At 71.4% G+C, this 12,887-nt stretch overlaps 1 protein-coding gene across 1 annotated transcript in view; it reads left to right on the top strand.

Annotated features, from left to right (window-relative positions):
* MEGF6 (multiple EGF like domains 6) overlaps positions 1-12,887 on the top strand; it is a 76,238-nt gene that overhangs the window by 30,335 nt on the left and 33,016 nt on the right. The window contains exon 8 of the mRNA XM_045858729.1: positions 8,438-8,560. Within this exon, the coding sequence (XP_045714685.1) occupies positions 8,438-8,560 (123 nt within the window). The remainder of the gene's footprint in view (positions 1-8,437; positions 8,561-12,887) is intronic.

The following is a 12,887-nucleotide window of genomic DNA, read 5'->3' as shown; positions in this document are numbered from 1 at the left end:
CCTGTGAGGCCTGGTCCCCCTTAGCCCTTGGGCCTGGCGGAGTGGGGAGCACCCCCCACACCAGGCCCCTGAGCTCCGCTGGAGGCCTGGCTCTCTTCCTGGCTCCTCCCTGGCCAGAGCCGCGGCCCGCTCCCGTCCGTGGGGCGTGAGAGCACCCCCTTCGGAAGGCTGTCTCCTGCTGGGGGTCGTCCCTTGGTGGCACCCCGCCTGCCAGAGGACCTGGGGGATTTGTCAGGTGTTTCTCAAACCCTGAAACTTCCCTTAACCCTGGGCCACCTCTGTGCCTGCACCTGGGGTGCAGAGGGGCCGACAGCCGCCCCTGCCCTCGGAGTCCGGGGATTCCCGAACAGGTGTGTGCCAGAGGGAGGCCTGGGGGAGGGGGAGCCCGGCACCCCACTGGTGGCCTGCCCTGTGGCCTTCTGCTGGGGGGCAGTGCCGGGTGACCTTGGAAATCCAGAGCGGGTGAGGCCTGTCTGACCGTTTCCAGGCGACCCACTCTTGGTTTCCATGGTTGCCCTGGAAACCACTGATGGGGCGGGGTTTGGGGCCCAAGCTCTCCTGGCCGGGGAAGGAACCCCAGACCCTGGGACGACCAAGGGGAGCAGCTCAGAAGGTGCGTGGGCCAAGGCCGCGCAGGGCATGGCGACTCCCCGGACAGGCCCTCAGGGAAGGGCGGCACCCCCTCCTCCGCAGCCGCAGCCCCGAGTGACACCATGGGGGTGGGCAGAGGACCCTCGGAGGTCCTCCCCAGGGCCGCCCCGACACCTGGCTGTGCTGGAGACCCCGCGTCAGCACTGCCCCGGGGGACAGACGCAGCCCACCACCTGCGTGCTGCTGATGGCGGGGCGGGGGGGGGGGTGTGGGGGTAGGGTGCGTGGGGCTCTGTCCTTTCCACTCGGTTTGCCATACACCCAAAACTGCTCTAAGAAATAACCCTGTTCATTCAAAATGAGACAAGCGAAACCTCTCCGTCTTGAGGGCGGCCCCCCCGCCCGCTGCGTGTTGGCCCCCAGCTTCCTGGGCACGTGTCTCCATGCATGTGCTCAGACCCTTAATTCCGGTCCCCGAACACGGGCCGTCCACCTCTGCCTGACGCCCACCCCCCCAACCTCCCTGTGGTTTCTGACTGCCATTGTGACAACCGTTTGGAAGCCGTTTGAACAGTCGGGCATCGAGGCAACGCCTCGGAGCACGTGGACGGAGGGTCCCCTCCTGTCTCGAGGCGCTGGCCGCCCCACACTGGGGGCGCCCACCCCGCAGCCCGGGGCCTCTCCTGCGACTCTCCTCCGCTCTGCAGTTGCCCTGGGCTCCCGCAGGCAGTTCCCGGAGCTGCCACCAGGGGGTGACATGGGACCAGCACAGCCCGGTTGCTGCCCAGGTTGCTGCCCAGGCAGGAAGGGAGTGTCCTCCGGGGTCCAGAGGAGGAAGGCCCACCCAAGGCACTGGGCACAGGGCTCGGCCTCCGGAGCCGGGGAGCGCGGCCTTTGCCGGGTGCCACGCCGGTCGGGGCAGCACCCCGGGCCTCCTCTGAGCCCTTCTGAGTGGGTTCAGCCCCCGCGATGCTTCTCCCAGGAGCCCCCCCATGTCCCTTCTGCCCTTTGCCCCCGACCGCCCACCTGTTTGTGCTGCTTGGGTCCCCCCCCCCAGCCCTGCGGGTCTTCCTCCCAACCCCGACTCCCGACTCCGGGGCCCTGGGAGAGCCGAGAAGGCCGTCCCTCACGTGGGGGTTGGGCGTCTGTCGGCACGCAGCTGATGCTGTTGGGGGGTGAGTGATGGGGGGGCCCCCTATCCAGCTCAGCTCATGCAGAGGGTGCTGCACCCCCCTCCCCCCGCCCTGCAGCGCCCTCCCCAGGCCCCGGGGGCCAGGGCCCGGCGGGCGGCCGCTGGGAGCCAGGCGCTCTCTTGTCTGAGGAAGTGTGTTTTTTCTTCCCAGTCTGAAGGGGGCACCTGCCTACGACCGCACTTTTCTTTTGCTGCCGCGCCGCCACCACACGCTTGGCTGCTTCTTCAGACAGCGCGGGTCTGTCCCCTCACTGTTCGGGGGTCCCGAGCCCGACCCGGGTCTCGTGGGGCTGATGTCCAGCTTCGGGCGGGACCGGCTCCTCCTGGAGGCCGTGGGGGCGCCGGGTCCCCTCCAGGGCTGGAGGCGCCTGGGGCCCCTTCGTCGAGCTAAAGCCGGCCCGGTGGCACCTCTGACCCCGCTCCCCATGCCGTCACCTCTGTCCTGGGGCCTCGGCGCTCTCTCCCCCCGCCCTGCCTGCTGGTGGGGCCCTGAGATCACACGTGCCCCCCCCCACTCCATCTGCGGTGCTGTCCCTGTGTGCGGCCCGCTGGCCAGCAAACTTGGTTCCACTCCGCCCTGCCCGCGCTGGCGGCCACAGGGGCCGGGTCGGGGTGAGGGCGCCTGGGGGGGAGTGCTGTTGCTCTGCCCGCCACCGTAACTAAGCCTGGGGAAGCCCAGCTGAGGGCCGCAGCCTCGCCCCGAAACCCAGCGGGACGGCAGGCTTTCCCTCTGCCAGCTGCCCTCCACAGGGAGCCTCCGTCCCAGTCTTTCTGGGCCTTCCCCCCGCCCCTGCTCGCCCCGGGCCCTGGTGGGGGTCACCGCCAGTTTAACCCGGTCCATCCAGCAGCCTTGGACCTGCCAGTCACCTCGGCAACCCCGTACGTACAAGGGGTGTGGCCTGCTCTGCCCTGAGGAGCTGGTGGTGGTCTCCTTGGGCTGAGGTCGCGGGGGTCAGCCTGGGAACCTGCCAGCTGGCTTCACGCATGTCCGAGGCGTGTTGCGGTCTGCCCGGCCCCCACCCGTTCTGGGAGCTGCTGGGTGTGGGCGTCCCGCAGGGACCAGGAGACGGCGATGGCGGGGCAGCGTGCTGACTTGGGAGCCTGTTTCTGGCACGTTCTCCCGGGAGGTTCTTCGGAAGGCGGATCCGGGGCGCCCGTTTCCTGAGCCGGGGGCAGGGGTGCGCCTGCTCTGGCCGCCGGCCCTCATTCCCGCCCCACCTGGCGGGCGCTGCCCTGGTGGCTGGGGAGCTCGGTGCTGGCCCCGGAGCCTGGGGCTCCTGGGACAAGCCCAGGCGGCTGCCTGAGCCAGAGTGCTGGGAAGGGGGAAGGGGGAAGGGGGAAGGGGGAAGGGTGAAGGGTGAAGGAGACCTCGGGTGGATGTGGGCGGGGCTCTCTCCGTGTCTGTGGGGTCTCTGAGTTCCCCAAAGGCCCACACAGCTTTGAGGAGCGAGCGGCGGCCTGGGTCCTGGTGCTGAGGGCCTGGGTCCCGGGTCCCGGGCTGTGCTGCTGCGGGGTTTCGATTCTGACCCCAGTGGGATCAGCACCGACAGCCCGGGGCTGTCCTCGAGGGTCCCCCGGTCCCTGGCGGGCCCCGTGGCTGCCTTCCTCGCCCTGTTTCAGAGATGCGGACATGGAGGCCCAGCCGGCGGGCTCCGCTGTGGGCCGTGTTTGCCCTGCCGCTGGGAGGCCGAGCAGCCGGGCCCCGAGCCTGGGGGGCCCCAGGCCCGTTTCGGGCATGGCCTCACCTGGTGGATCAGAGAGGGGGTGCTGGGGGGGGGCCTTGAGCACCGGCCGCCGTGGGTGATGCCGCAGCAGCGGCAGGCTCACGTGCTGGGCCCGGCTTCCTGCCCTGCCGTCCAGGCCCAGGAGTAGGGCTGGCGCGATGCGGCCGCAGCCCAGCAGCACTGGCCCTGGAGGAGGCAGGGAGGGTCCCCCTCGGGAGCTCAACATGGGGTGCAGCCTGCCCACCCCTGGGGGTAGCACAGGGACCCTGAGTCAGAATCCCCGGCCTCTGGAACTCTGAGAGGACGCATCTCTGTTGTCCCAGCCCCAGGTCTGTGACACCTGGTCCCGGCCACCGGGAAACAATGTGCCCTCCCCCTCCCCTGTAAGCCCACACTGTGGCCGGGACACCGGGGCCCCGCCCCTGGCTCAGGTGCATTTCCTACGCCCCTGGGCAGAAGCTGGGGCCCTCCTGAACCTCTGCCCCCACCAGGAGCCGGGACCTGGCCTGCGCTGGGCCCCGCCCCTCCTCCTCTGCCCTGCCCCGCCTTCCCAGTGGCCCCAGTGCCCCCAGTGCCCTTGCCTTCGCGGCTGGCTGACCTGAGCCACCTTGCCTCGCACTGGCTGACCCAGGTGCTCCCAGCCCAGCGTCTCCCCCCTCTGTCTGATCCCTGTGGTGTCTGCCCCCACCAGGCTGGCTCGGAGCCCCCAGGGGGGCCCTGTCTTACCCCGTCGGGGCTGGAAGCCCTGCCCACAACATGCCTCGGGGTGTGGGGGGGCTCAGGTGGGGCTGAGCGGCCTCCGGAGGCAGGTCCCCACCTGTGCTGGCCGCGGCCCAGAGCGGGCACGTCGGCCTGCGGAGCACGCTCGCACAGGGCCCGGGCATCCCGCTGCCCCCGAGGGAGGGAGGGGCCGTGGGCTTCCGGGGGCAGAACATTCCTGGGGAGATAGGAGCCTGCCGCCTCCTGCCCGGGGAGGAGGTTCCCCGTGTTGGCACCGTCTGATATGCTGGAAGCTTCCAGCACCCCTCTCCCAGACCCTGGACCCCCCCTTCCTTTAGCCGGGCACAGGGGCGTGAGGGGCGGCCCGCCCTTCCCTGGGAGGTGGGCCTCGGAAGTGGGCCTCGGAAAGCTCAGGGCCCTCGGCGAAGCCCCAGCAGGAGGCCAGTGCCCCCCCCCCCCACCGTGCCTGCAGCTCGGACGTGTCCGCCTCCAGGGGCCGTGGGTGCCGCCCCCGAGAGTTGGTCCCCTCGGCCCCCCCCTGACCCCCCAGGAGATGCCGGAGCAGCCCTGGCCCGTCCGGGTGTCCCCCAGCTGCAGGCTGGAGGCGCTCCCGGCTTCCTCCGCGGGCAGAGCCTTGTAGATCCGGGAGGGCAGGTGGGGGTGGGGTCACTGTCCCCCCAGGCCTGGCTAGCCAAGGCCCAGCCACGCCCCTGCCCACCAGGCTAGGGGACCTCCCTTCGGGCGGTCTCAGCCGCCTCCTTCCGGTGAACCTTCCCTGCGCTCAGGGTTCCTCTTCCTCACGGCAGGTGGGGGCCCCTGGCCGCGCCCCCGGCCCACCCTCACCTCTACCTACAGACGCATGCCCAGGGAGGGCTGCAGCATGTCCCAGGGGACGCAGGACAGATGAGCTGTGTCCCCTTCCCCAGCCTGGACGCTGCAGGGCCCCCCCCTGCACCCACAGAGGGGCGCCGTGCAGTCCCCTGCTCCTGTCTCAGACCCGAGGTCCCTGTCCACCCCGGCCCAGCGCAAAGCTGACCCCTTTCAAGAGAGCGAGTCAGTGGCATTTAGAACGTCCACTATGCTGTGCGACTGCCGCCTTCCAGAACCTTCTCATCCCCCAGAACAGCTTCCCCGGTTCCCCCTTCCTTCCTCTCTCACCCCTGCCCCCACCCCGGCCCTGGCAGCCCCGGGCCATGCCCTGTCTCTGTGCGTTTGCCCGTCCCGGACATTTCCGTCTGGGGCGTCACGGCGTGGCCTCCCCTGCCTGCCCGGCTCCTCTCTCTGGGGTTCCTGCACCCGCATGGTGTCACGGCTCCGAGGCTCCTGGCAGCCGCCCCGCCTGCCCCCGTGCGGGTGGCCTGGGCTGCTTTCTCCGCCTGTCCACCGTGGGGCGCTGGGGTTGTGCCGCTGTGGCGGCTCTGAAGGCCTACGGCCTGGCGTCCGCTGGAGCCTGACCGCAGCTCTGGGCGGGGCCTGAGGGGGCCCTGCCGGGTGGTGCGGGGGTTTCGTGTTTGCCGGGCCGAGGGAGGCGTCACTGCCCGCTGTTAGAGTGGACAGGGCTGGGGGCCGGCCTCCCCTGGCCGCCCACCAGCCCGGCCTCGGCGCTGGGTGGCCTGTGCTGCCACCTGCAGCAGGGTCCCCAGGGAGTGGCTCGGGGAGGGGTGGGGGCCAGCCTTTGAGCATCAGCGCCTGCACCCCAGGGTCACAGGGGCGGGAGGCCCTTCCCTGCCGCAGAACGTGGTCCCTCCAGAAAACGGGGACAGTGCCACCTTAGACGTGCTGCGCGCCCGCAGGTGGGGGCGCTCCCGGGCGGGCAGCAAGAGAGGCCGAGGCTCCGGGCGCCTGTCCCGTGAGCACGTGCCGACTCTTCCCCAGCAGACGGGCGGCCGCAGCTCCGGGCGGGGACGGCCCACAGGCCAGGGCTGGCTCGGTGGTGTCCCTGGGGCCGGGGTCAGAGAGCCTGCTGGAATGTGGCTCTGGGATGTCCACACGGGCCTCTCTGATGACCTGATGGATGGTTCTGGAAGCAGCCCACCAGCGGGGCGCCCACTGCCTGTCGGTCTGGGCTGGTGGTCCAACTTCCCACAGGCAGCGCTGCGGCTCCGGACCCCGCGGGCCTGGGTGTGGGAGGGGGAGGCTGGGGCTTCAGGGAGAAGCTGCTGCTGGTCTCTGCTTCCGGTCCCTTCCCCACGAGGACTCAGCCCCAGCTCGGCCTGGGGACTCCAGTGCCCACCTGGCCGCTGGGCTGTGGCAGCCCCTCCCCGAGCCTGGCCAGGTGGGAGTCACGGACCCATCCCCGGCAGGGCTGCCGACCACCCGAGGGTGCCCACAGAACCCCCAGCGGCCCCCACCCACTCAGAGCGAGTACTGTTTATTTGCACGGGGGTGCAGTTCAGCGGATTTGGGGTGCATGGTAGGTTCCCTCCTGCCCGGTCTCTCAGGCACTGAGGGCTCCCACGGGCACCTGTGCTGACAGATTCCTTCAGGGGACCCCTGGGCGGCCACAGCGTGGGAGGCCTGGTGCTCGATGTCCTGTCGGAGTTACCACCACCGACACAAAGTTAAGGATCTCTGCCCCCCAGGCTGATGCCTGGGGGGGCGCCGTGCAGTCTTCAGCCGTTGTGGGTGCTGGGCAACGACCAGGTGGCCTCCAGAGGGGGCGTGCTGGGGAGGGAGGGCACAGGTGACGAGGCTCTGGCCGCCACCCCTCCCCCCGCTCCCACTGAGCAGGTGACTTAGAACCTGAAGTGCCAGGGTCACGTCCTTATTCTGGGCTGCCGTAGCCTGGGGAGTGGTCCGAGGGGGGCTGCTCGTCCCGCCCCTCCTGCCTCTCCCCCGGATGCCCGACGTGAGTGGCTGGCTCAGCCCGAGGGCCCGGCACCCCCGCCCAGGGCAGCACAGTCTGGCTGCTGGCGGACGCAGGGGCTGAGCGGCTGGAGCAGGGCAGGCCCAGCCGGAGCACGGAGGGGCCTGTCTGGGGGGCCTGACTGTGCTGGCCAGCCTCCCGGGTGAGCTGGGAGAGCACTCACTTGGTCTGAGGCCCACCCCCCACGGCCTGCAGAGGGGCCCCCACGCCGGGAAGGGCCAGCAGCTCCGGGTGTGCCTCACGCCGACCACTCCGGACCCCCAGGTGCTGTCTCCCCAGGCCAGGCCCTGCAGGGAAACCCCGGGCCTCGCCCCCTGGGCTGGGCCAGCCTCTGCCTGACCCCATGTAGCTTGCTAGGAATCCCCAGGAAATTCCCGACGGGGGCCTTGGCAGGCCGGGCTGAGGTCCGCGTTCCAGAGGTCCCGAGGGGCTTCCGGCCGCCACTGTTCCCGTGGGACCGTGGCCACCCCGCACCCTGAGCCTGCCTCGGGGTCTCCTAGGGACCCTCCCCGGGAAGGACAGGGTGAGCGCCGACACCGTTCCGGGGTCTAGGGCTTGCCCCTGGGTGGGCCAGCTGAGGCTGCCGGCCCCGAGGGGCTGCTCCGTGTGGTGGGCAGGCCCTCTGACTTCCTGCACCCACCTGGGGGCTGTGCCGGCACCTGGCTGTCCCCAGCCTGCTGCGTGTTGGGGTCCTGTTTGCTCTGCAGCTGCTCCAGGTCCCGTTCCCCACGACGCCAGGGAGACTGGCCTTTGGCTCCCGGGGTCCCGGAAGACGGGAGGCCCTGGAGCCCCCTCGGACCTGGGTGGGCAGCCCGGACAGGGCTGGGGGACGGCAGAGGTGCCTGGTCGTCCCATCACCCCACGCGTGCGCCAGGCCACCGAGGAGGCGAGGCAGGGCCCTGTCCCTCCCCGTGGGCAGCCTGAGCCCCGCAGGCCCTGGGTCTGGGGTCCGGTGTGGTGGGGCAGTGATGCCCCGGCCCCGAGGGGAGGCGCCACATTCCAGCATGGACACCGGGGCAGGACGAAGGCCAGGGGTGCTGGGGTCTGGGCTCTCCCCGCCTGCTCCGTCCTCAGTGCGGGGCCCAGGGGCGAGGTCGCTGCGAGGGTGGCTGTGGCCTCCTCCTGGTCCCAGCACAGGGAGGCCCGGGGTCTCTGGCCAGCCGAGCGGACAGCCGGAATGCACACGCCCACGGGTGTTCTGGTCCCTGGGTCCCGGCCACCGGCCCCAGGTGCAACCGGTCTCCGCCCGACAGTGTCCGAGTGTGGCTGGCGCAGGGTCTGCGGCTGTGGGGTGGCTGTGGCTGGTTGGTCACCCCGTGGTGTTCACCGCTTCTCCCCCTCGCAGACGTGAACGAGTGTGCCGCTGGCAACGGGGGCTGCGAGGGCCACTGCTGCAACACCGTGGGGGGCTTCTATTGCCGCTGCCCCCCGGGCCGCCAGCTGCACGGAGACGGCAAGACCTGCGGAGGTAGGCCGGCCATTGCCCCGCCCCGCACAGCCACTGCCCTGCCTCCACAGCCACTGCCCTGCCTCCCACAGCCACTGCCCCGCCCCCACAGCCACTGCCCCACCCCCCACAGCCACTGCCCCGCCCCCCACAGCTATTGCCCCGCCCCCACTGCCACTGCCCCGCCCCCCACAGCTATTGCCCCGCCCCCACAGCCACTGCCCCACCTCCCACAGCCACTGCCCCGCCCCCCACAGCTATTGCCCTGCCCCCACAGCCACTGCCCCGCCCCCACAGCCATTGCCCCGGCCCCCCCAGCCACTGCCTGGCCGCAGCTTCCCTGCCTGGCTGTGGCTGAAGGCCGCCTCCTACCCGCCCCTGGGCTCCTCCAAGGGGGTCTGCGTGGGGTCCTGGGTGGTGCCCAGTCCTCAGGGTCCTCCCAGCCCGAGTCACCTCCCACACCTTTAGGGGTCCATGTGTCTCCTGAAATGAGGTGGGGGACTCGGATACGAGTCCGATATGGGCGGGGCGCCCTCTGGGCTGTGCAGGGGGGGTGGCCACTCTGCCCGGGGCTGGGGGGGTGCACGTAGAAAGACTTGCCGGGTGGGGGGGGCAGGTGGCCAAGCACAGGGCCTGCGAGGGAGGGGGCGGCTGTGAGCTGGGCGTGTGCGAGGGCCCCCAGGGGCGCCTGGCGGGTGTCTGGAAGCACCCATGAGCTCTGGGCACACGCTGGGCCCGGCCCTGCCGCTGCGGGTGGGTGTCAGCCAAATCAAGAGCAGACAGAAAATCCCAGAGAGAAGAGAGGAAAGGGAGGGAGGGCGGGAGGCACGGATTAGGACTGAGGTGGGAGGAAGGCGGGGCGGCTGAGATGGGGACACCCCTTCCCTGCCGCAGCCCCTGCCTGGCACCCGGCTGTCCCGCCGCTCCTGGGCGCGTCTGGCAGTCGCTGTCCTCCCCCCGCCCCCTCCAGCCTCCTTTCCCAGAAGGGACTGTCTGCAGCTGTGCAGCTCCAGCTGTCAGCCGTTTGTCTGTCGGAGGGCGGGCGGGGCACCGCCTGCTGGACCGGGGTCCGGGAGCTGGGGTCCCCTTGGCCGGGGTGTCTGGGAAGCATGGCTCAGGTGCCTGAGGTCTCTGTCGTGGCCAGTGGCAGGGGAGGGGTGGGGGGGGGTGCAGGCGCAGCGGGGGGGGGGGGGCCTCCGCAACCCCGTGCTCAGGCCCCAGCACATGGGGACCTTGTGTCTGCGGGGGACGCGGGAGCCAGGGCTCGGTGACAGCGGCGGTGGCTCCACGTCACCCGCCCGAGCTGCGGCTTTGGCCTTGACCTCCTGTCTGCACGCTGAGCCGGCTGGGACGCAGGGCCCGCTGAGGCCTGTCCCCTGTCCCTAGGGCAGGGGAGGTGGTGGAGGGGAGGAGCACCCCTCCTTAGAGCCCGGGTAAGGAGGGGCGCCCCTGCTGCCAGAACCCCCCAAACCAGTGCCTTCTAAAGTGGGGGAACCACGCTGGTGTAGGCAATGAACTGAGGGGCCTAGGCCATGCCAGGCCCAGGGCAGGCTCCTCGAGAGTGTCAGACACCCCTCCCCTTGGCCCAGGGTGCCCACAGGTGGGGCAGGGTGGCCCGTAGCACGAGCCGCCCCCTCTGAGGTCTCCTGGGCACCGACACACTGGAGGTGCCCTCAGAGGACCCTAGTCCATGTCCCGTCGGCCGCAGGCCCACTGCCCGGCCTCGCGGGCCCGCCTCAGGCTTCCCATGCCCCGCCCCTCTCGTTCCTCGGCCCCCGTGCCCTGCTCAGACCTGTGGGTGCGCACCCCCACCCCGTCGGTGTCCGGGGCCCCTGGGTCTCCCATGGGGACTTATGCCAGGCCTTGGGGGGCTGTGCTGTGCTATGCTGCTCCAGGGGGTCCTCCCCACTTGGGTTCTGGGCTCCCGGTGCTGGCCAGCCACGCGTCTGCAGGTCCTGGACGGTGAGTCCGCAGCTTGGCCACCAGCCCCGGTGGGCAAATTGGCCTGGACTGCGTCTCTTCAGGAGGCGTCGGACCCCCTTAGCCCGGAAGAGCCCTGAGGACAGGAGAGGCGGCCACTCTCCAGCAGAGCTGGCCGAGGGCGGGCTGCAGATGAGCCGGCCGGGCCGGGGGCCAGGCGGGAGGCAGTGGCCTCAGCCCAGCACGCCGCTGCGAGGGCCCTGCCCTGCCCCGGCCTCGGCCCCGGGGAGCTAGCTGACCCGGCGCTGCGTGTTTGGGATGGCTGGGGCCCGAGTCACCGCGTGGCGAGAGGGCTCTGCTGGGAGCCAAGCGCCTGCTGTGTGTACTCTGTCTCCCTGCAAGCCCAGCCTCCCCTGGACCGCGTGGGGCTCACGGGGCGGCCGCCGGCCGTGTACGAGCAGGGCCAACCGGAAGTCAAGATGTGGCCTCGAGGAAAGACGGCTCCCTCGCTCGCTCACTCGCTGGCTGGCTCCGTGGGGAGGCCGGTGCACCGGGTTGACGTGGGGTGAGCCCAGACCCCGCTCAGAGGGCTGAATCGACGCCGTGCGGCCCCAGTGCTGGCCCGGGGGCGCCTTGGCCCCCGCTCCGGGCGCCGTGCCAGCCCGGTGCGAGCGTCGTGTTCTGGACGACGATCCTGGAGCAGGAGCTGTGCGCTCCCTTGGCCGGGCGGCCGGGGGCTGGACGAGGCTTCTCTCCCCAGGAGGCCCCGAGGCAGGCTCCGGCCTGCGGCTCACCGTGGGCGGGCGGCGGGCCCTGGGGAGACCAGGGGGCTCCCCCACAAAGCGCATTCTGGCTGCCCCGCTGGGGAAGCCGCCCCCGGGCCAGACTGTGGCATCACTGAGCCCCTTGCATGAGTAACTCTGAACCTCGTTCTCGTCATCCGGAAGACAGAATGAGGAACAGTCTTGCCCCTTAGGGCCCTGGGTGGGGGGGGGGGACTCCAGGGAAGAGCCTTGGGTCCCGTGGCCCAGCGCCCGCTGCAGGCTCCCAGCCCCCAGCCGGCTTCGGGGGGGCATGGGGTGGACAGAGGGGCTGCCTCAGCCTGACCCACCCCCCCGCCTCGGCCTTGGGACACTCTCTTCTCCTGACCAAGGTCCTCAGGGACCAGGCCCCGGGGTGGGGGGGCCACATCCAGGCCCGGGGGGCACAGGGGTGGGGGTCCAGGGCCCTAGCCAGGCCCAGGAAGGGAGCTGTACATCAGGCTGAGGGACCCTGGCAGGTCCCCACACCGCCCCAGGGTCCCCTCACTCCCTCACCCCACGCCGTCTCTCCACGCTGGCAGGGGCGGGCCGCTGGCCTGTGAGCGCCCGTCTGCGAGTTGGCTGACGTCCGTACCCGGGCCGGACAGTGTGGCCCTCGGACGGTGTTGCCATCGGGGTGGTGGGGAGCTTCAGCCCCCCCTCCCCCCCAGGGAGGCGGCAGTGCTGCCGTCTGGTCTGGAGAAAGTCCGGGCGTCCCTTTCCGTGCCTTCCCACGCTGGGGGTGGAATTCGGCCCGAGACCCTGCCGAGCCCTCCCGCCAGGAGATAAGCAGGGGCCTGGGAAAGCCAGCGGCGCAGGGGGGGCTGCCAGGCGGGGGCTGCGTGGGGAGGGGCTTCCGCCCGGTGAGGTCCTCAGCCCGTCATGAAAACAGCCCTCTTCCCTGGGGGGCTCGGCAGCCCCCTCTCCCCGGGCTCCTCCTTGGCTGCAGAGGTGTCCGGGTCAGGAGGGGGTCTTCACCGGGGTGTCTGCGCAGGCCGTGGGGGTCGAGGCCTTGAGACAGCCGCGGGGTCCTGGGCCCTCAGCCCCGCGGGCCCGGCTTTGCCGCCTGCTCCAAGCAGGAGGGGCTGTGTTCCCCCCCCCGTCCCCCCAGTCCGGGGGCGCCTCCCTCCCCAGGAGCGACGGAGACCTTGTGTGAGACACTGAGGCTGAGGCACGTGTGTTCAGGTCGCCCCGGCCCGGGAAGCCACGCCCCCGCCCCCATCGGCCCTGGCTGACGGGGGCTACGGCCTGGTCTGTCCGCCTGTCTGGGAAGCAGCTGGGGGACTGACAAAGGCTCCTGTCACACCCCCGGCCTGGCTGGGAGGAGGCAGCCGCCGGGGCCTCTGGGTCCCCAGGGGGAAGCAGGAACGTGGGAAGTGACAGGCCGTGATAAGGCCGCCTCGGGCTCCGGCTGGGTCGGGAGGGCCGAGAGCTGACCCGGGCCAGCTGTGCTGTCCCGTGCTGCCGGGCTGGCTGGGAGGGGGTGAGGGAAGCCGCCAGGGGCCCTCGAGTGGTCCCCCGCTTCCCCTCTGACCAAGGCTGGCGAGGTGGCCCGGCAGACTCGTGGAGCCTCTGGAGGCCCCGCCCCCGCCCCCTTCCCCAGAAGGTCCTGGCGGGGCTCCTCAGGG

This window comes from Phyllostomus hastatus, unplaced genomic scaffold (assembly GCF_019186645.2).
Source record: "Phyllostomus hastatus isolate PE091 unplaced genomic scaffold, TTU_PhHast_1.1 phas_scaffold_182, whole genome shotgun sequence".
NCBI lineage: Eukaryota > Metazoa > Chordata > Mammalia > Chiroptera > Phyllostomidae > Phyllostomus > Phyllostomus hastatus.
This window is presented reverse-complemented; position numbering and strand designations above follow the sequence as displayed.